The 23,018-nt window shown below is 47.5% G+C and overlaps 1 protein-coding gene across 1 annotated transcript in view; it reads left to right on the forward strand.

Moving 5' to 3' along the window:
• Nucleotides 1-745: 745 nt before the first annotated feature.
• The window catches only part of LOC115124049 (voltage-gated potassium channel subunit beta-1), a 322,712-nt gene continuing 300,439 nt past the window's right edge, over nucleotides 746-23,018 (forward strand). Inside the window, exon 1 of the mRNA XM_065024229.1 lies at nucleotides 746-1,293. Within this exon, the coding sequence (XP_064880301.1) occupies nucleotides 1,016-1,293 (278 nt within the window). The 5' untranslated portion in view covers nucleotides 746-1,015. The remainder of the gene's footprint in view (nucleotides 1,294-23,018) is intronic.

The following is a 23,018-nucleotide window of genomic DNA, read 5'->3' on the forward strand; positions in this document are numbered from 1 at the left end:
TTGGACACACCTGCTCATTCAAGGGTTTTTCTTTATTTAAAAAAATATTCTCTACATTGTAGAATAATAGTGAAGACATCCAAACTCTGAAATAACACAGATGGAGTCATGTAGTAACCAAAAAAAGTGTTAAATAGAGATTAGATTTGAGATTCTTCTGAGTTGCCACCCTTTGGCTTGATGACATCTTTGCCTGCTCTTGTGTGAATGAATGCCAAGAGGGTGTAAAGCTGTCATCAAGGCAAAGGCTGGCTACTTTGAAGAATCTCAAATATGAAATATATTTTGGTTTGTTTAACACTTTTGGTTACTACATGATTCCATATGTGTTATTTCATAGTTTGGATGTCTTCACTGTTATTCTACAATGTAGAAAATAGTAAAACAATAAATGAAAAACCCTTGAATCAGCAGGTGTGTCCAAACTTATGACTGGTACTGTATTATGTAAATATATACTGTTTACTGGCTTAACTCTCAAGCTCTTATAGACGTGTGTGTGTGTGTGTGTGTGTGTGTGTGTGTGTGTGTGTGTGTGTGTGTGTGTGTGTGTGTGTGTGTGTGTGTGTGTGTGTGTGTGTGTGTGTGTGTGTGTGTGTGTGTGTGTGCGTGTGTGCGTGTGTGTGTGTGTGTGTGCGTGTGTTAGCGACACCCTGGCATGTCATGCTCCCTGGCCAGTGACGAGACGATGAGCTCAGGATCCAGTTTCAGACTGAAGATAGGAGGAGGCTATAAGAGAGGCGAAAGAGAGAGAGGAGAAAGAAAGAGATCTGACAGACTTCAAGAGAGAAGAAGACTATGGCGAATGACTGATCGACTATACATTGAGGGAGAGAGTCAAAAGACAGTGAGTCCACCTGTTAGACAGAGGGAGTATTTATCTACCCTGAAGCTACAGGAGCTGGACTGACCAGTTATTCAATAGACCGAGAGCTCTGAAACCTAAAACACCCTTACCCTCTGAACTCTGCCCTTTTCACCCTTCTCTGGATCGGGGTGTGTGAGAGGTGAAGTCATGCTTGCAGCCCGCAGCAGTGGAGGAGGGGTGGGAGGTCACAACGGCCCCCCAGGACACAGAAAACAGTCTGTAGCGTCGCTGAGCGGGAGCAGAGGCCACTGTAACGCTCAGGATGGCAGTAAGGATAGACGCAGTTCCACCCCAGGCCAGCAGGCTGCAGCACCACACAGAAGCAAGGCAGCACTGATTAGAGAGATGGAGACCCACTGGTATCTGAAGATGTGTGGCCTTGCAAGGGGGGATTCTGTGGCTCAAAAGACAGGCATGCTGTACAGGTGAGTGACAGGGAGAGTGACTGGGACATGTGGTCTGTTAAAGAGCTCACTGCCAATGAGCAGCATGCAGTTTTTTGTGGGGGGGGGGGGGGGGAGAAGTTTGGATAGTCCAGTTTCATACCCAGGTGCTATACTGACTCCCCTAGATGACCTCTGTTCAACCTTGCACTGTCACACACACACACGCACACACGCACACACACACACACACACACACACACACACACACACACACACACACACACACACACACACACACACACACACACACACACACACACACACACACACGCACACACACTGTGCAAGCCAAAGGCTTTCTTTTATCTATCTCAGTCATGTGGTAATGCTGCTGTTTTAACACCGGTCTCAGAGTGGACATCTCAGGAGTGGACATCTCAGGAGTGGACATCTCAGGAGTGGACATCTCAGGGGTGGACATCTCAGGGGTGGACATCTCAGAGGTGGACATCTCAGGGGTGGACATCTCAGGGGTGGACATCTCAGGGGTGGACATCTCAGGGGTGGACATCTCAGGGTGGACATCTCAGGGGTGGACATCTCAGGGGTGGACATCTCAGGGGTGGACATCTCAGGAGTGGACATCTCAGGAGTGGACATCTCAGGGGTGGACATCTCAGGGGTGGACATCTCAGGGGTGGACATCTCAGGGGTGGACATCTCAGGGGTGGACGTGTGGTTGTCATTGTGACAAAATGAGAAATACATCAGTTGCAGAAAATATACTGTTATCAAACACAGCATCATCAAACACAGCATCATCAAACACAGCATCATCAAACACAGCATCATCAAACACAGCATCATCAAACACAGCATCATCAAACACAGCATCATCAAATACAGCATCATCAAACACAGCATCATCAAATACAGCATCATCAAACACAGCATCATCAAACACAGCATCATCAAACACAGCATCATCAAATACAGCATCATCAAACACAGCATTATCAAACACAGCATCATCAAACACAGCTGACATTATCTGGTCAAGGACATTGTCTTTTAAGTGGCAGTGAATCCCTCATCCATCGGAGTCCCTTCACATGGAGAACAGCACAAAGAGGAGGAAGACATGAATTAAGCAGAAGAGATGGAGAGAAGGGAAGAGAAAGAGAGGGAATCCCATTGAGGCCCATTCCCACCATTCAGTCTGGAAATCTTCCTTCTCCTCTCCTTCTCATCCCCTCTCAATCTCTCCCTAACTCCCTGCATGGCAGTTAACTGTGATTCAGTCTGTAATGGTACAAGACAAAGGCGAGAACAGACAAGGTTGATTAGACTCCGGAAGGAAGGAAGGAAGGAAGGAAGGAAGGAAGGAAGGAAGGAAGGAAGGAAGGAAGGAAGGAAGGAAGGAAGGAAGGAAGGAAAGATGCTTGCACTGAACTGACAACCATGTTTTCTGAAAGTGAACACATTGCGTTTCTAAAGGTTGAGGGCTTCGCTGTACACAGACATAATGCAAGGCAGTTGAGTAACATAAACATGTCTCTATATATTAACATACACACACATACTGTGTATATATACATATATATATATATGTGTGTGTGTGTGTGTGTGTGTGTGTGTGTGTGTGTGTGTGTACGTAACAGTGCACAGATAGTTTGAGTGTGATGTGTTGTACAGTCATATTTAACTGATATCTCTCTGTTCCTGATGGTACTGTCATATTTAACTGATATCTCTCTGTTCCTGATGGTACTGTCATATTTAACTGATATCTCTCTGTTCCTGATGGTACAGTCATATTTAACTGATATCTCTCTCTGATCCTTTTCATTTATTGGGCCATCATAAGCACCATGAAGGGTGTGCATGTTTTGATTGATAGGTGCAGCAGGATAGCAAAGGTGTGTGTGTGTGTGTGTGTGTGTGTGTGTGTGTGTGTGTGTGTGTGTGTGTGTGTGTGTGTGTGTGTGTGTTTCTGAGAAACTAGGAGAACAATGGGAGGCTGATTTAGAGACATGGGTGGTCTGTCACAGTAACACTAGCTCAACACATGACCTTTACATGACCTTCACCAGTCAGTCAAAAGCCAGACCACAGCACAGGCACAACACAATGTTCATTTACATTTAGAGCCATTAAAGCCTTTATGGTCCATGCAACACATGAGTAGAATGGTGTGGGCTGGATTAGATTAGCCTAATCTTTTTCTTTTTCATAGCAATGATTTGGGGGAAAGAGGTGTAATTGCACAATGTGACTATCTGTGGTGGGACTAGTGGGACTGTAGGTCTACTTCCTGCCAGGGGCATTATTACATGACTACTAACCATTTAGACTGACCTAGAAACACTGGAGCAACCAATACCTCTTCAACTGTCTCTCTGTTAATCTTCCCCTCAGAGCCATGCACGCAGACACACACACACACACACCTCTGTTCTGTGCCAGCCAACCTTTCTGAGTCTCCTACCACCGCTGTCAGAGTCCAAACTTCTGATTAATATTCTGTACCTCCTTTCCTCTGATATTTTTTATTATTTATAAACACAAACAAACAGAAACACCACAACTACACAATACACACCACAACCACCCGATACACACCACAACTACACAATACACACCACAACCACCCGATACACACCACAACTACACAATACACACCACAACTACACAATACACACCACAACCACCCGATACACACCACAACTACACAATACACACCACAACTACACAATACACACCACAACCACCCAATACACACCACAACTACACAGTACACACCACAACTACACAATACACACCACAACCACCCGATACACACCACAACCACCCAATACACACCACAACTACACAATACACACCACAACCACCCGATACACACCACAACTACACAATACACACCACAACTACACAATACACACCACAACCACCCGATACACACCACAACTACACAATACAAACCACAACCACCCGATACACACCACAACCACCCAATACACACCACAACTACACAATACACACCACAACCACCCGATACACACCACAACTACACAGTACACACCACAACCACCCGATACACACCACAACTACACACCACAATACACACCACAACCACCCGATACACACCACAACCACCCGATACACACCACAACCACAACCGATACACACCACACACCACAACCACCCGATACACACCACAACCACCCGATACACACCACAACTACACAGTACACACCACAACCACCCGAAACACACCACAACCACCCGATACACACCACAACTACACAATACACACCACAACCACCCGATACACACCACAACACAATACACACCACAACCACCCGATACACACCACAACCACCCGATACACACCACAAACCACCCGATACACACCGCAACTACCCCGATACACACCATAACTACCCGATACACACAACCACCTGATACACACCACAACCAACCGATACACACCACAACCACCCGATACACACCACAACTACACAATACACACCATAACTACACAATACACACCACAACCACCCGATACACACCACAACCACCCGATACACACCACAACTACACAATACACACCACAACCACCCGATACACACCACAACCCAATACACACCACAACTACACAATACACACCACAACCACCCGATACACACCACAACACACAATACACACCACAACTACACAATACACACACACCACAACCACCCAATACACACCACAACTACACAGTACACACCACAACTACACAATACACACCACAACCACCCGATACACACCACAACCACCCAATACACACCACAACTACACAATACACACCACAACCACCCCGATACACACCACAACTACACAATACACACCACAACTACACAATACACACCACAACCACCCGATACACACCACAACTACAACAATACAAACCACAACCACCCGATACACACCACAACCACCCAATACACACCACAACTACACAATACACACCACAACCACCCGATACACACCACAACTACACAGTACACACCACAACCACCCGATACACACCACAACTACACAATACACACCACAACCACCCGATACACACCACAACCACCCGATACACACCACAACCACCCGATACACACCACACACCACAACCACCCGATACACACCACAACCACCCGATACACACCACAACTACACAGTACACACCACAACCACCCGAAACACACCACAACCACCCGATACACACCACAACTACACAATACACACCACAACCACCCGATACACACCACAACTACACAATACACACCACAACCACCCGATACACACCACAACCACCCGATACACACCACAACCACCCGATACACACCGCAACTACCCGATACACACCATAACTACCCGATACACACCGCAACCACCTGATACACACCACAACCAACCGATACACACCGCAACCACCCGATACACACCACAACCACCCGATACACACCACAACCACCCGATACACACCACAACCACCCGATACACACCACAACCACCCGATACACACCACAACCACCCGATACACACCATAACTACCCGATACACACCACAACCACCCGATACACACCATAACTACCCGATACACACCGCAACCACCTGATACACACCACAACCAACCGATACACACCACAACCACCCGATACACACCACAACCACCCGATACACACCACAACCACCCGATACACACCATAACTACCCGATACACACCATAACTACCCGATACACACCACAACCACCCGATACACACCATAACTACCCGATACACACCACAACCACCTGATACACACCACAACCAACCGATACACACCGCAACCACCCGATACACACCACAACCACCGATACACACCACAACCACCCGATACACACCACAACCACCCGATACACACCACAACTACCCGATACACACCACAACCACCTGATACACACCACAACCAACCGATACACACCACAACCACCCGATACACACCATAACTACCCGATACACACCACAACCACCCGATACACACCACAACCACCCGATACACACCACAACCACCCACACACCACAACCACCCGATACACACCACAACCACCCGATACACACCACAACCACCCGATATTCGATACACACCACAACCACCCGATACACACCACAACCACCACCGATACACACCATAACTACCCGATACACACCACAACCACCGATACACACCACAACCACCCGATACACACCACAACTACACAGTACACACCACAACCACCCGAAACACACCACAACCACCCGATACACACCACAACCACCCGAAACACACCACAACCACCCGATACACACCACAACCACCCGAAACACACACCACAACCACCCGAAACACACCACAACCACCCGATACACACCACAACCACCCGATACACACCACAACCACCCGAAACACACCACAACCACCCGATACACACCACAACCACCCGATACACACCACAACCACCCGATACACACCACAACCCCGATACACACCACAACCACCCGACCCGATACACACCACACACCACAACCAACCCGATACACACCACAACCACCCGATACACACCACAACCACCCGATACACACCACAACCACACGATACACACCACAACCACCCGATACACACCACAACCACCCGATACACACCACAACCACCCGATACACACCACAACCACCCGATACACACCACAACCAACCCCGATACACACCACAACCACCCGATACACACCACAACTACCCGATACACACCACACACCGCAACCACCTGATACACACCACAACCAACCGATACACACCACAACCACCCGATACACACCATAACCACCCGATACACACCACAACCACCCGATACACACCACAACCACCCGATACACACCACAACCACCCGATACACACCACAACACAACCCCGATACACACCACAACCACCCGATACACACACACCACAACCACCCCGATACACACCACAACCACCCGATACACACCACAACCACCGATACACACCATAACTACCCGATACACACCACAACCACCCCGATACACACCACAACCACCCGATACACACCACAACCACAGATACACACCACAACCACCCGAAACACACCACAACCACCCGATACACACCACAACCACCCGAACCACACACCACAACCACCCGATACACACCACAACCACCGAAACACACCACAACCACCCGAAACACACCACAACCACCCGATACACACCACAACCACCCGATACACACCACAACCACCCGAACACACCACAACCACCCGATACACACCACAACCACCCGATACAACACCACAACCAACCCGATACACACCACAACCACCCGATACACACCACAACCACCGATACACACCACAACCACCCGATACACACCACAACCACCCGATACACACCACAACCACCGATACACACCACAACTACACCACAATACACACCACAACCACCCGATACACACCACAACCACCCGATACACACCACAACCACCCGATACACACCACAACCACCCGATACACACCACAACCACCCGATACACACCACAACCACCAATACACACCACAACCACCGATACACACCACAACCACCCGATACACACCACAACACACCACAACCACCCGATACACACCACAACCACCCGATACACACCACAACCACCCGATACACACCACAACCACCCGATACACACCACAACCGATACACACCACAACCACCCGATACACACCACAACCACCCGATACACACCACAACCACCCGATACACACCACAACCACCCGATACACACCACAACCACCCGATACACACCACAACCACCCGATACACACCACAACCACCCGATACACACCACAACCACCCGATACACACCACAACCACCCGATACACACCACAACATGCCCACACCTGTGTGAACACTGAAGAAAAAAACACAGTAGCCTCCTTTTTCAATACACATATACATTTCCTATGTATTCATATCCCTTGACTTATTAAAAAAGTTATTACATAAAAATCAAATGTCAACCATCTACACACAATATAGAAATATCTCATTTACGTAAGTAGTCACACCCCTGAGTACATGTTAGAATCACCTTTGGCTGCTATCTCAGATAGGTAAGTCTTGAAGAGCTTTCCACACCTTCCACAGCATAATGTGTCAGTTTGGCACAGGACCACAGCATAAATGTGTCAGTTTGGCACAGGACCACAGCATAATGTGTCCATTTGGCACAGAACGACAGCATAATGTGTCAGTTTGGCACAGGACCACAGCATAATGTGTCAGTTTGGCACAGGATCACAGCATAAATGTGTCAGTTTGGCACAGGACAACAGCATAATGTGTCAGTTTGGCACAGGACCACAGCATAATGTGTCAGTTTGGCACAGGACCACAGCATAAATGTGTCAGTTTGGCACAGGAACACAGCATAATGTGTCAGTTTGGCACAGGACAACAGCATAATGTGTCAGTTTGGCACAGGACAACAGCATAATGTGTCAGTTTGGCACAGGACAACAGCGTAATGTGTCGGATTGGCACAGGACCACAGCATAATGTGTCAGTTTGGCACAGGACCACAGCATAGTGTCAGTCGGATTGGCACAGGACCACAGCATAATGTGTCAGTTTGGCACAGGACAACAGCATAATGTGTCCGTTTGGCACAGGACCACAGCATAATGTGTCAGTTTGGCACAGGACAACAGCGTAATGTGTCGGATTGGCACAGGACCACAGCATAGTGTGTCAGTTTGGCACAGGACCACAGCATAATGTGTCAGTTTGGCACAGGACCACAGCATAATGTGTCAGTTTGGCACAGGACAACAGCATAATGTGTCAGTTTGGCACAGGACCACAGCATAAATGTGTCAGTTTGGCACAGGATCACAGCATAATGTGTCAGTTTGGCACAGGACCACAGCATAAATGTGTCAGTTTGGCACAGGACCACAGCATAATGTGTCAGTTTGGCACAAGACAACAGCATAATGTGTCAATTTGGCACAGGACCACAGCATAAATGTGTCAGTTTGGCACAGGAACACAGCATAATGTGTCAGTTTGGCACAAGACAACAGCATAAATGTGTCAGTTTGGCACAGGAACACAGCATAATGTGTCAGTTTGGCACAGGACCACAGCATAATGTAATTGGGTTCCTTTTAGTTTCTTTCTTTCCATTTGTATGAATACTTTATGAAGGCACTGAATCAATTTCCCCGTTAATTCAGACAAAATAAAAATGTATAGGGATTTTATAGCCTATCGTCTGGGGAGCATTCAAAACCAATTGTCCAGATCATACCAATCATCATGTTGTCTTGTTCACTTGTCAGTTCATAACTTAAACAAATGTATCATGATTATAGCCTACCAATATATTAATTAACAACAAAGACCTTTTCTCTTTTGTGTCTTTGATGTGGTGAGGTGTAATAGTCCATCGTTCACCTCATTTCAGTAGCCTAAACAGTTCAATATTCCATTGTTCACCTCGTTTCAGTAGCCTAAACAGTTCAATATTCCATTGTTCACCTCGTTTCAGTAGCCTAAACAGTTCAATAGTCCAGTGCCCTATTTGTCGCACATCGCCTGTTGAGAGGCTGTTCTACAGGCTACATTTCATTCCTTGCCATGTCCACCGTTCTCCTTGTCCAGGTTATCCAGGAATCGGGAAGTTGATTTCAGTGTGATGTCTCTTTCCTTCCATTTGACTCTTAGTTGTGTGGGGTACACCAAAGAGGATGGGATTTGTTTTTCCCATAGCTTTTCCTTTATTGGTTTGAATTATTTGCATTTCTTGTAGAAGTCTCTGTTCATGGCGGCGTTGATGTAGAGCCGATGGCTCTCATACGTCCGACTCCGAACTTTTTTTAGCTTGGATGGCCAGTCGCAGAACTTTATCTTTGTCCCTTTAGTTCGATGATGTCCCTTGGTTTCCTGCTTGTGTCCCCTCTCGGGCCGCATGTTCGATGTGTCTGTATTTATTATGGATCCCTATTAGTTCCTGCCAAAGCAGCAGCTACTCTTCCTGGGGTTTATTATGGATCCCTATTAGTTCCTGCCAAGGCAGCGGCTACTCTTCCTGGGGTTTATTATGGATCCCTATTAGTTCCTGCCAAGGCAGCAGCTACTCTTCCTGGGGTTTATTATGGATCCCTATTAGTTCCTGCCAAGGCAGCGGCTACTCTTCCTGGGGTTTATTATGGATCCCTATTAGTTCCTGCCAAGGCAGCAGCTACTCTTGCTCGGGTCCAGCAAAGTAAGGCAGTTATACAATTTTAAAAACATTACAATACATTCAGAACAGATTTCACAATACACTGTCTGCCCTCAGGACTCTACTCAAACTCCACATACTGTATTTACAACACAAAATCCATGTGGATGTGTGTGTATAGTGCGTATGTTATAGTGTGTGAATGCATGTGTACGTGTGTGTATAGTGCACATGTTATAGTGTGTGAATGCATGTGTCTGTGAGTACGTTTGTGTTGCTTCACAGTCCCCGCTGTTCCATAAGGTGTATTTTTTGCTGTTTTTTTAAATCAGATGAAAGAATAAGGAAACCGCACACTGCTCTTGATAGTATCACTGAGTATCAAAGCTTCGCCGAAAGCTCTGACGAAGGCCGTGAGGCCGATGCGTAAGCTTATTAAAGATCAGTGATACTATCAAGAGCAGTGATACTATCAAGAGCAGTGATACTATCAAGAGCAGTGATACTATCAAGAGCAATGTGCGGTTTCCGTTTTCCTTCGTCTTGTTCAGCTGTTACTACGCACCTGCAAAAAAAGATTGCAAAGATGTGCGAGTGCCTTTTTGAATTTTGAATTACTGTTTTTTTAAATCGAAATGTACTGCTTATATAGTTACTTGATGTGGAATAGAGTTCCATGTAGTCATGGCTCTATGTCATACTGTGCGCCTCCCTTCGTCTGTTCTGGACTTGGGGACTGTGAAGAGACCTCTTGTGGCATGTCTTGTGGGGTATGCATGGGTGTCCGAGCTGTGTGCCAGTAGTTCAAACAGACAGCTCAGTGCATTCAACATATTAACACCTCTCACAAATACAAGTAGTTATGAAGTCAATATTTCCTCCACTTTGAGCCAGGAGAAATTGCCATATATATTATTAATGTTAGCTCTCTGTGTACATCCAAGGGCCAGCCGGGCTGCTCTGTTCTGAGCCAATAGCAATTTTCCTAAGTCCCTCTTTGTGCCACTTGACCACACAACTGAACAGTTGTCCATGTGTGACAAAACTAGGGCCTGTAGGACCTGCCTTGTTGATAGTGCTGTTAAGAAGGTAGAAACTAGGGCCTGTAGGACCTGCCTTGTTGATAGTGCTGTTAAGAAGGTAGAAACTAGGGCCTGTAGGATCTGCCTTGTTGATAGAGCTGTTAAGAAGGTAGAAACTAGGATCTGTAGGACCTGCCTTGTTGATAGAGCTGTTAAGAAGGTAGAAACTAGGGCCTGTAGGATCTGCCTTGTTGATAGAGCTGTTAAGAAGGTAGAAACTAGGATCTGTAGGACCTGCCTTGTTGATAGAGCTGTTAAGAAGGTAGAGCGACGCTTTAATTATTGACACATTTCTCCCCATTTTAGTTACTGTGGTATCAATATGTTTTGACCATGGCAGTTTACAATCCAGGGTTACTACAGGAAGTTTAGTCACCTCAACTTGCTCAATTCCACATGATTTATTACACAATTTAGTTGAGGTTTAGGGTTTAGTGAATGATTTGTCCAAAATACAATGCTTTTAGTTTTAGAAATATTTAGGACTAACTTATTCCTTGCCACCCACTCTGAAACTAACTGCAGCTCTTTGTTAAGTGTTGCAGTCATTTCAGTTGCTGTAGTAGCTGACGTGTATAGTGTTAAGTCATCCACATTCTGTCACGCATAGGTGAAATAGGTGGCAGGGAAGTCAGGCGCAGGAGAGTCAAATGTAGTTTAAATATGGAATCTTTTAATAAAGTTCCACGAGTATGCTCCATAACAATAAATTTACAAACAAACAAAACATGGGTACGAAGACCCGACGCGCACCTATACAAACAAGCACACTACACAGACAACAAATCAATCTCTGACAAAGACATGAGGGGAAACAGAGGGTTAAATACACAACAGGTAATGAATGGGATTGAAAACAGGTGTGTGGGAAGACAAGACAAAACCAATGGAAAATGAAAAAAGGATCAATGATGGCTAGAAGACCGGTGACGTCGAACGCCGAGCACCGCCCGAACAAGGAGAGGCAACGACTTCGGCAGAAGTCGTGACACATACATAGACACACTGGCTTTACCCAAAGCCAGTGACATGTCGTTAGTAAAGATTGAAAAAAGCAAGGGGCTTAGACAGCTGCCCTGGGGAATTCCTGATTCTACCTGGGTTATTTTGGAGAGGCTTCCATTAAAGAACACCCTCTGTGTTCTATTAGACCGGTAACTCTTTATCCAATTTATAGCAGGGGGTGTAAAGCCATAACAGATGTGTTTTTCTGTGATTGCCATGCTTCTCTTGCTGTGCTCCTTTGACTGCGCTATCAGATGGGGGAGGAGAGGCAGGACGAATTCCGGGCAACACCGGCCAGTCGGATAATGACAAACGACAAAGGCGGAGATTCATCTAACATGTGCGAATGCCGTCCAGCATAGAAAAGGTCAACATTCCACTCTGAGTTTTCCCCAGTTTCCTATGTAGGCTGGCAACCTGCATGATCAAGGAAGCCACCTCAAGCCTATAATCCTCGGCTGGCAAACAATTACCGCATTGGAATTCTTAGTGATCCAGTTTGTCCCGAAACAAAGCGTAGTGGATACAGCTCCTACAGCGCTGGAACCATTCATTTACCTCTCCAGTCAGAGAGGGCTCCAATGGAAAACCCAGTTCCGGGCCTCCCCCACGTATTTACGCAGTTCAATCGTATCCATTAGGATTTTTTTTGACGTCATCAGATATGTGCTTCATATGTTTAGACATTTTCTCAGTGCAAATTTCTGTTAGTCGTGTCTCTAAACTCACTTTAGTCGAGTCGTCAGCTACTCACGTCAGCTACTTTATTTCTAAATCTACTATTTGTCATAACATGCAGTTGCCAACATTACGTTCCACTTATTGCTTGACATTAGTGTCAAGTTCTTTCCCATGTAAGAGGCATATTTTCGTAAAGAAATTGAATGCTAAACTGATCACCTTGACTACCTCACGGTCGCCGTAAACGGAAATCAACATGCATTAATCATCATATTACCACTGTCAGTGACGCGGCTGGTTATTTCCTCTTTTATATATTATTATTATTATTATTAATAAACAAGGAGTTAAATGTAGACACCATTATTTCTTCTTTTAATTTACTCTTTCTTCAATTTACTCTATGCTCACTTCAAAGTCGCAGCTCTACATGAAGTTTGTGATAAAATGGTGGAAGCTGTTTAGCATCCTCTTGGATCAGTATTCAGAACGCCTGGACGACGGAGGGTGACCACTGCTTTAGCCCGTTAGAGGAAAACACTGACTGAGTATAAAGGATTGCAGAGAACTCTGCCATATATGCCAGTCCACTCCTGTTAAATAAGAACAGTCCCAGAGGCCTATACCGTTCATTATCACTACCACAACCCCAGCTCAGTGTCAGCTATGGAACATTATTACAGAGAGGCTAGGGAAGAGAGAAACATAGGAGGGAGAGTGAGTCAGAGAGGCTAGGGAAGAGAGAAACATGGGAGGGAGAGAGGCTAGGGAAGAGAGAAACATGGGAGGGAGAGAGGCTAGGGAAGAGAGAAACATGGGAGGGAGAGTGAGGGAGAGAGGCTAGGGAAGAGAGAAACATGGGAGGGAGAGAGGCTAGGGAAGAGAGAAACATGGGAGGGAGAGTGAGGGAGAGAGGCTAGGGAAGAGAGAAACATGGGAGGGAGAGAGGCTAGGGAAGAGAGAAACATGGGAGTGAGAGTGAGGGAGAGAGGCTAGGGAAGAGAGAAACATGGGAGGGAGAGTGAGGGAGAGAGGCTAGGGAAGAGAGAAACATGGGAGGGAGAGTGAGGGAGAGAGGCTAGGGAAGAGAGAAACATGGGAGGGAGAGTGAGGGAGAGAGGCTAGGGAAGAGAGAAACATGGGAGGGAGAGATGCTAGGGAAGAGAGAAACATGGGAGGGAGAGAGGCTAGGGAAGAGAGAAACATGGGAGGCAGAGAGGCCAGGGAAGAGAGAGACATGGGAGGGAGAGTGAGGGAGAGAGGCTAGGGAAGAGAGAAACATGGGAGGGAGAGAGGCTAGGGAAGAGAGAAACATGGGAGGGGCAGTGAGGGAGAGAGTGAGGGGAGAGACCAGGGAGAGGGAGAGACCATGGAGGGGGAGAGAGATGGAGGTGAGAGACCAGGGAGGGGGACTGAGCGAGAGAGAGAGGGGGTATAGGTAGAGAGAGAGGGAGGCAAGAGGGGGATATTGGTAGAGAGAGAGGGAGCCAAGAGAGGGGATATTGGTAGAGAGAGGTGGTTGGAGGGACAGGGGATATTGGTAGAGAGAGGGGAGATGAGAGAGAGGGATACGGGTAGAGAGAGAGAGGAGGATATAGGTAGAGGGAGAGGGAGATGAGAGAGGGATATAGGTAGAGGGGAGAGGGAGATGAGAGAGAAGGGATATAGGTAGAGGGGAGAGGGAGATGAGAGAGAAGGGATATAGGTAGAGGGGAGAGGGAGATGAGAGAGAAGGGATATAGGTAGAGGGGAGAGGGAGATGAGAGAGAAGGGATATAGGTAGAGGGGAGAGGGAGATGAGAGAGAAGGGATATAGGTAGAGGGGAGAGGGAGATGAGAGAGAGGGAATATAGGTAGAGGGGAGAGGGAGATGAGAGAGAGGGGATATAGGTAGAGGGGAGAGGGAGATGAGAGAGAAGGATATAGGTAGAGGGGAGAGGGAGATGAGAGAGGGATATAGGTAGAGGGGAGAGGGAGATGAGAGAGAAGGGATATAGGTAGAGGGGAGAGGGAGATGAGAGAGAGGGATATAGGTAGAGGGAGAGGGAGATGAGAGAGAGGGGATATAGGTAGAGGGAGAGGGAGATGAGAGAGAGGGGATATAGGTAGAGGGGAGGGGGAGATGAGAGAGAGGGGATATAGGTAGAGGGGAGAGGGAGATGAGAGAGAGGGATATAGGTAGAGGGGAGGGGGAGATGAGAGAGAGAGGGATTTAGGTAGAGGGGAGGGGAGATGAGAGAGAGAGGGGATATAGGTAGAGGGGAGGGGGAGATGAGAGAGAGAGAGGGGATTTAGGTAGGGAGAGGGAGAGGGGGATATAGATAGAGGGTAGAAAGAGATGAGAGAGAGGGGATATAGGCAGATGGAGGGGATATAGATAGAGGGGACAGGGAGATGAGACAGGGGATAAAGATCGAGGGGATATAGGGAGAGGGAGAGGAAGAGAGAGATTGTGTGGGTATAAGAGGAACAGAGGGGTGTGATCAGTTCCTTCCCCTTGCCTCTCATGGTGTGTGAGGGCGGATTCCCATGCTTATTGGTGTCCCCCTAGCCTACCTCCCTCTCTCTCCCCCTTTCCCTCCCCCTCTTGAGGTATTCTTGTACATGACTCACCCGTCCCAGCACTGAGCGGTATGCAACTGCTCTCAACGTGGGATCCTAAAAAATAAAAAAGAGAGAAAGAGAGAATAAGAAAGCTAAACAACATTTGTGGAACTTATTGATCTCAGAATCATGATGAGAAGTTGGCAATTACTTATGTTTGTTTTACTGTTTTCATGGCTGCTGTTCTATTCTATTCTATTTGAGTCTATATTATATTTAATTATATTTGATTTTATTCTATTCTATTTTATTCCATTATATTTTATAATATTTTTGTCTCTTCTGTTTATTTTATTATATAATATTTTTTTATATTATATTCTGTAGGAACAATGATGGGTTATCTGTTAAGCTATAGGGTGATTGCTTGGAGGTTGTTTTGCTGAGTTGAAAGATGTCTAGAAAATGGCCTTTTCTGTCTGTTGTCACTCAGTGGGTTGTCCTAGTGGATAGCAGCAACACTATCCCTTCTCCACTTAGTGGACAATCCTCTACATATCACTACCACCTGTGTGTGTGTGTGTGTGTGTGTGTGTGTGTGTGTGTGTGTGTGTGTGTGTGTGTGTGTGTGTGTGTGTGTGTGTGTGTGTGCGTGCGTGCGTGCGTGAAAAATACTCTGTAAACAAACTCCATCATTACGAAACCTCATCCGACATTCCTGCTGGTTCTTCTCCATGGTAGTTGTGTATTTGGGGAACAGTAGGGTTTATGCAAGGCCTGTTGATAGGCATCACAGTGATCAACTGCTGAAAACTCAGGGTGTGGGAGAGTTAGAGTGGCAATCCATCCTGTGTGTTTGTGTGTGTGAGTGTGTGGGCCCAGTAGAGTGGTTGCCAATCATGTTGAAAAGGATAATTGCCATTCCTCCTCATTCCCACAATCCAGTGAGTGACGATACGGGAATTGAGTTTGTCTCTCAGATTTGGCAGAGGATAGAGGGCACAAAATCTTGCCAAGCTTGATGAGGGAGGAACGTGGGGAGAGATTGAGAGAGGATAGGAAGGGACATGGAGAAAGACCGGCTCGAGAGAGAGAAGAGAGGTTGTAAAGAGAATGAGTGGGAGAGGGAGAGAATGATTGAGGGAGGGGGAGGGAGCAGGAGAGAATGAGGGAGGGAGGGAGAGAATGAGAGAGGGGGGGAGCAGGAGAGAATGAGGGAGGGAGAGAATGAGAGAGGGAGAGGGAGGGAGCAGGAGAGAATGAAACAGGGAGGGATAGAATGAGGGAGAGGGAGAGGAAAGGAGAGAATGAAACAGGGAGGGACAGAATGAGGGAGGGAGAAGAAGAGAGAGAAAATGAGGGAGAGGAAGAGAGCATGAGAAAATGAGGGAGAGTGCGAGAGAGAGAGAGGGAGAGAGCAGGAGAGAATTAAGGAGAGGGAACCTGGGGATAGTATTCTACTGGCTCTTCAGACAAGGGAGCAGGAAAGAATAAGGCAGAGGGATGGAGGGAGCAGGAAAGAATAAGGGAGAGGGGTGGAGGGAGCAGGAGAGAGCGATGAGGGAGAGGGATGGAGGGATTAGGAGAGAATAAGGGAGAGGGATGGAGGGAGCAGGAGAGAGCGTTGAGGGAGAGGGATGGAGGGAGCAGGAGAGAGCGATGAGGGAGAGGGATGGAGGGAGCAGGAGAGAATAAGGGAGAGGGATGGAGGGAGCAGGAGAGAGCGATGAGGGAGAGGGATGGAGGGAGCAGGAGAGAATAAGGGAGAGGGATGGAGGGAGCAGGAGAGAATAAGGGAGAGGGATGGAGGGAGCAGGAGAGAGCGATGAGGGAGAGGGATGGAGGGAGCAGGAGAGAGCGATGAGGGAGAGGGATGGAGGGAGCAGGAGAGAATAAGGGAGAGGGATGGAGGGAGCAGGAGAGAGCGATGAGGGAATGGTCCAGCACAAGCGTGGGATATAAAGGGTTGATGAGGGAGGTAGTGAAATAGGAAAAGGGAGGGAAGGAATGAGGGATAGAGTGATAGAGGGAGGGATGGTATTATACTGGCTCTTCAGACAAGCCTCAGACCAGGAACCTGGGGATAGTATTATACTGGCTCTTCAGACCAGGAACCTGGGGATAGTATTCTACTGGCTCTTCAGACCAGGAACCTGGGGATAGTATTATACTGGCTCTTCAGACCAGGAACATTTACATTTACATTTAAGTCATTTAGCAGACGCTCTTAGGGGATAGTATTCTACTGGCTCTTCAGACCAGGAACCTGGGGATAGTATTCTACTGGCTCTTCAGACCAGGAACCTGGGGATAGTATTCTACTGGCTCTTCAGACAAGCCTCAGACCAGGAACCTGGGATAATATTATACCGTAGTATGTACTCTGTAACGTAAAACTTTAAATTATTAGATTGTATTATAGTATGTCTGGTATTGGAGAATATTTTTTTATGATCTTTGTTTTTCTTTCCAAATTTAACTGGAACGTCTTTCTTATGGATGCTTGACAGGGTACACACTGAACGATAAACTTCAAATCAAGTCAAATCAAATCAAGTCAAATGTATTTGACACATACACATGGTTAGCAGATGTTAATGCGAGTGTAGCGAAATGCTTGTGCTTCTAGTTCCAACAATGCAGTAATAACCAACGAGTAATCTAACCTAAAAATTCCAAAACTACTACCTTATACACACAAGTGTAAAGGGAAATGATGCTTTTCAGCGAAAGCAGTCCAAGCGTTTGTGTAAATTTATCGATAGCATAGCATAATGTACACTTAGCATCAGGAAGCTTGGTCACGAAAATCAGAAAAGCAATCAAAATAATCGTTTACCTTTGATGATCTTCGGGTGTTTTCTTTCACGAGACTCCCAGTTACACAACAAATGTTCCGTTTGTTCCATAAAGAATATTTTTGTATCCAAAATACCTCCATTTGTTTGTCGCGTTATGTTCAGAAATCCACAGGAAAGAGCGGTCATAACAACCCAGACGGAAATTCCAAATAGTTTCCATAATGTCCACAGAACCATGTCAAACGTTTTTTATAATCAATCCTCAGGTTGTTTTAAAAATATATAATCGATAATATATCAACCGCAAATGTCTTTCACAGAAGGAGAGGGAAAGGAAATGGCTGTCCGAATTCTGTTGCGGAGCAAAACTCATGTGACCACTTGACGCGATGTTATCGGTCTGGCTCATTTTTCAAAATAAAAGCCTGAAACTATGTCTGAAGACTGTTGACACCTTGAGGAAGCGATAGGAAAAGGAATCTGGTTCATATCCCTTTAAATCCAACAAAGGGAGGCTATGGAACATGGAGTTTTCAAAATAAAAGCCACTTCCTGTTTTGATTTTCCTCAGGGTTTCGCCTGCAATATCAGTTCTGTTATACTCACAGACAATATTTTGACAGTTTTGGAAACTTTAGAGTGTTTTCTATCCAATACTAATAATAATATGCATATATTAGCAACTGAGACTGAGGAGCTGGCCGTTTACAATGGGCACCTTTTTCCAAGCTACTCAATACTGTCCCTGCAGCCATAAGAAGTTAAAGTGGCTAGTGATACATGTATTACATAAAGATGCAGTAGATGATATAGAGTACAGTATATACATATGAGATGAGTAATGTAGGGTATGTAAACTTTATATTAAGTAGCATTGTTTAACTTTAATCTTTCTATTTGTAAATTGAGACATATTTATAACACACACACACCATGGGGTCTGCCTGCTGAGGGGCCTATCTGCGACTCCACTGGGTGTACATGTGTCTGAGAGAGACAGACAGAAGAAGGGCGAGACTTAAAGAGAGAAAAAGGGAAGGAAACCCGGGAGAGTCAAAGAGATGTACCTGTACAAAGCTACCTGTTCGTGTGCGTGTGCGCATGCGCGTGTGTGTGTTTCCGCTAACCATTGGAATCATGATGCAACATGGTATAAGATGGAGGGTAGCTGATGTTGTCAATCCTATTGGTTTAATCAGTGGGGAAGGGTTATAGGGAAGGGGGAAGGGGGAAGGGGAAGGGTTATAGGGAAGGGGGAAGGGGAAGGGTTATAGGGAAGGGGGAGGGTTATAGGAAGGGGGAAGGGGAAGGGTTATAGGGAAAGGAAGTGTTATAGGGTAGGGAAGGGTTATAGGGAAGGGGGAAGGGGGGGGAAGGGTTATAGGGAAGGGAAAGGGTTATAGGGAAGGGAAGGGTTATAGGGAAGGGTTATAGGGAAGGGGAAGGGTTATAGGAAGGAAGGGTTATAGGGAAGGGGGAAGGGTTATAGGGAAGGGGGATAGGGGGAAGGGTTATAGGGAAGGGGAAGGGTTATAGGGAAGGGGAAGGGTTATAGGGAAGGGAAGGGAAGGGTTATAGGAAGGGGAAGGGTTATAGGGAAGGGGAAGGGAAGGGGGAAGGGGAAGGGTTATAGGGAAGGGAAGGGTTAAGGGAAGGGTTATAGGAAGGGGGAAGGGAAGGGTTATAGGGAAGGGGAAAGGGGAAGGAAGGGTTATAGGAAAGGGAAGGGTTAGGGGGAAGGGGAAGGGGAAGGGTTATAGGGAAGGGAAGGGTTATAGGAAGGAAGGGTTATAGGGGGGGGAAGGGTTATAGGGAAGGGGAAGGGTTATAGGGGAAGGGGAAGGGTTATAGGGAAGGGAAGGGAAGGAAGGTTATAGGGAAGGGGAAAGGGTTAAGAAGGGTTATAGGGAAAGGAAGGGTTATAGGGAAGGGGAAGGGTTATAGGGAAGGGGAAGGGTTATAGGGAAGGGGGAAGGGGTTATAGGAAGGTTATAGGGAAGGGGAAGGAAGGAAGGGTTATAGGAAGGAAGGGAAGGGGGAAGGGTTAGGGGAAGGGGAAGGGTTATAGGGAAGGAAAGGAAGGGTTATAGGGGGAAGGGAGAAGGGTTATAGGAAGGAAGGGAAGGGAAGGGTTATAGGAAGGGAAGGGGAAGGGTTATAGGGGAAGGGTTATAGGGAAGGGGAAGGGTTATAGGAAGGGGAAGGGTTATAGGGAAGGGGAAGGAAGGGGAAGGGTTATAGGAAGGAAGGGTTATAGGAAGGGAAAGAAGGGGGGAAGGGTTATAGGGAAGGGTTATAGGAAGGAAGGGGGAAGGAAGGGGAAGGGGGAAGGGTTATAGGGAAGGAAGGAAGTTATAGGGAAGGGGAAGGGGGGGAAGGGTTATAGGGAAGGAAGGGGGGGAAGGGAAGGGAAGGGGAAGGGGGAAGGGGGAAGGGGGAGGGTTATAGGGAAGGAAAGGGAAATGGGTAGGGTTATAGGGAAGGGGAAGGTGGAAGGCTATAGGGAAGGGTTATAGGAAGGGGAAGGGTTATAGGGAAGGGGAAGGGTTATAGGGGGAGGGAGGGGAAGGGTGAAGGGTTATAGGGAAGGGGAAGGGTTATAGGGAAGGGGAGGGAGGGGAAGGGGGAAGGGGGTTATAGGGGGAGAGTTATAGGGAAGGGGAAGGGTTATAGGGAAGGGGAATAGGTTATAGGGAAGGGGAAGGGTTATAGGGAAGGGGAAGGGTTATAGGGAAGGGTTATAGGGGAAGGGGAAGGGTTATAGGAAGGGGAAGGGTTATAGGGAAGGGGAAGGGTTATAGGGAAGGGGAAAGGGAAGGAAGGTTATAGGGAAGGGGAAGGGGGAAGGAAGGAAGGGTTATAGGGAAGGGGGAAGGGGGAAGGGGGAAGGGTTATAGGGAAGGGGAAGGGTTATAGGGGGAAGGGGGAAGGGGAAGGGAGAAGGGTTATAGGGAAGGGGGAAGGGGGAAGGGGAAGGGAATAGGAGAAGGGGGAAGGGAAAGGAAAGGGAAGGGTTATAGGGAAGGAAGGGGGAAGGGGAAGGGTTATAGGGAAGGGAAGGGTTATAGGGAAGGGTTATAGGGGGAAGGGGGGTTATAGGGAAGGGGGAAGGGGAAGGGGGAAGGGTTATAGGGAAGGGGGTTATAGGAAGGGAAGAAGGGGGGAAGGGGGAAGGGAAGGGAAGGAAGGAAGGGTTATAGGGAAGGGGTTATAGGGGGAAGGAAGGGTTATAGGGAAGGGGTTTATAGGGAAGGGAAGGTTATAGGGAAGGAAGGGAAGGGGAAGGGTTATAGGAAGGGAAGGGGGGAAGGGGGGAAGGGAAGGGGAAGGGTTATAGGAAGGGGGGGGAAGGAAGGGGAAGGTATAGGGAAGGGAAGGGAAGGGTTATAGGGGGGGAAGGGGGAAGGGGAAGGGGAAGGGTTATAGGAAGGGAAGGAAGGAAGGAAGGGAAGGGGAAGGTTATAGGGGAAGGGTTATAGGAAGGGGGGAAGGTTATAGGGAAGGGAAGGGTTATAGGGAAAGGGGAAGGGGGAAGGGGGAAGGAAAGGGAAGGGTTATAGGGAAGGGAAGGGAAGGAAGGGGAAGGGGAAGGTTATAGGGAAGGGGAAGGGGGAAGGGGAAGGGTTAGGGAAGGAAGGGGAAGGGGAAGGGTTATAGGGGGAAGGGTTATAGGAAGGGGGGGGAAGGTTATAGGGGGAAGGGTTATAGGGAAGGGAAGGGTTATAGGGAAGGGGGAAGGGGGAAGGGGGGAAGGTTATAGGGAAGGAAGGGGGAAGGGATATAGGAAATGGGTAGGGTTATAGGAAGGGGAAGGTGGAAGGTTATAGGGAAGGGAAGGGAAGGGAAGGGGTTAAGGGTTATAGAAGGGGGAAGGGGAAGGGTTATAGGGAAGGGGAAGGGGAAGGGGGAAGGGTTATAGGGGAAGGGTTATAGGAAGGGGAAGGAAGGGAGGGTTATAGGGGGAAGGGGGAAGGGGGGGGAAGAGTTATAGGGAAGGGGAAGGGTTATAGGGAAGGGAATAGGGTTATAGGGAAGGGCGGAAGGGTTATAGGAAGGGGAAGGGTTATAGGGAAGGGTTATAGGAAAGGAAGGGGAAGGGTTATAGGGAAGGGGAAGGGTTATAGGAAGGGGAAGGGTTATAGGAAGGGGAAGGGAAGGGTTATAGGAAGGAAGGGGAAGGGGAAGGGTTATAGGGAAGGAAGGGTTATAGGAAGGAAGGGGGAAGGGGAAGGGTTATAGGGAAGGGGTAGGGGGAAGGGGAAGGGAAGGGGAAGGGGGAAGGGTTATAGGGAAGGAAGGGTTAAGGGAAGGAAGGAGAAGGGAAGGGGAAGGGGAAGGAAGGGGAAGGGTTATAGGGAAGGGGGGGA

The sequence above is a fragment of the Oncorhynchus nerka genome, linkage group LG11 (assembly GCF_034236695.1).
Source record: "Oncorhynchus nerka isolate Pitt River linkage group LG11, Oner_Uvic_2.0, whole genome shotgun sequence".
Lineage (NCBI taxonomy): Eukaryota > Metazoa > Chordata > Actinopteri > Salmoniformes > Salmonidae > Oncorhynchus > Oncorhynchus nerka.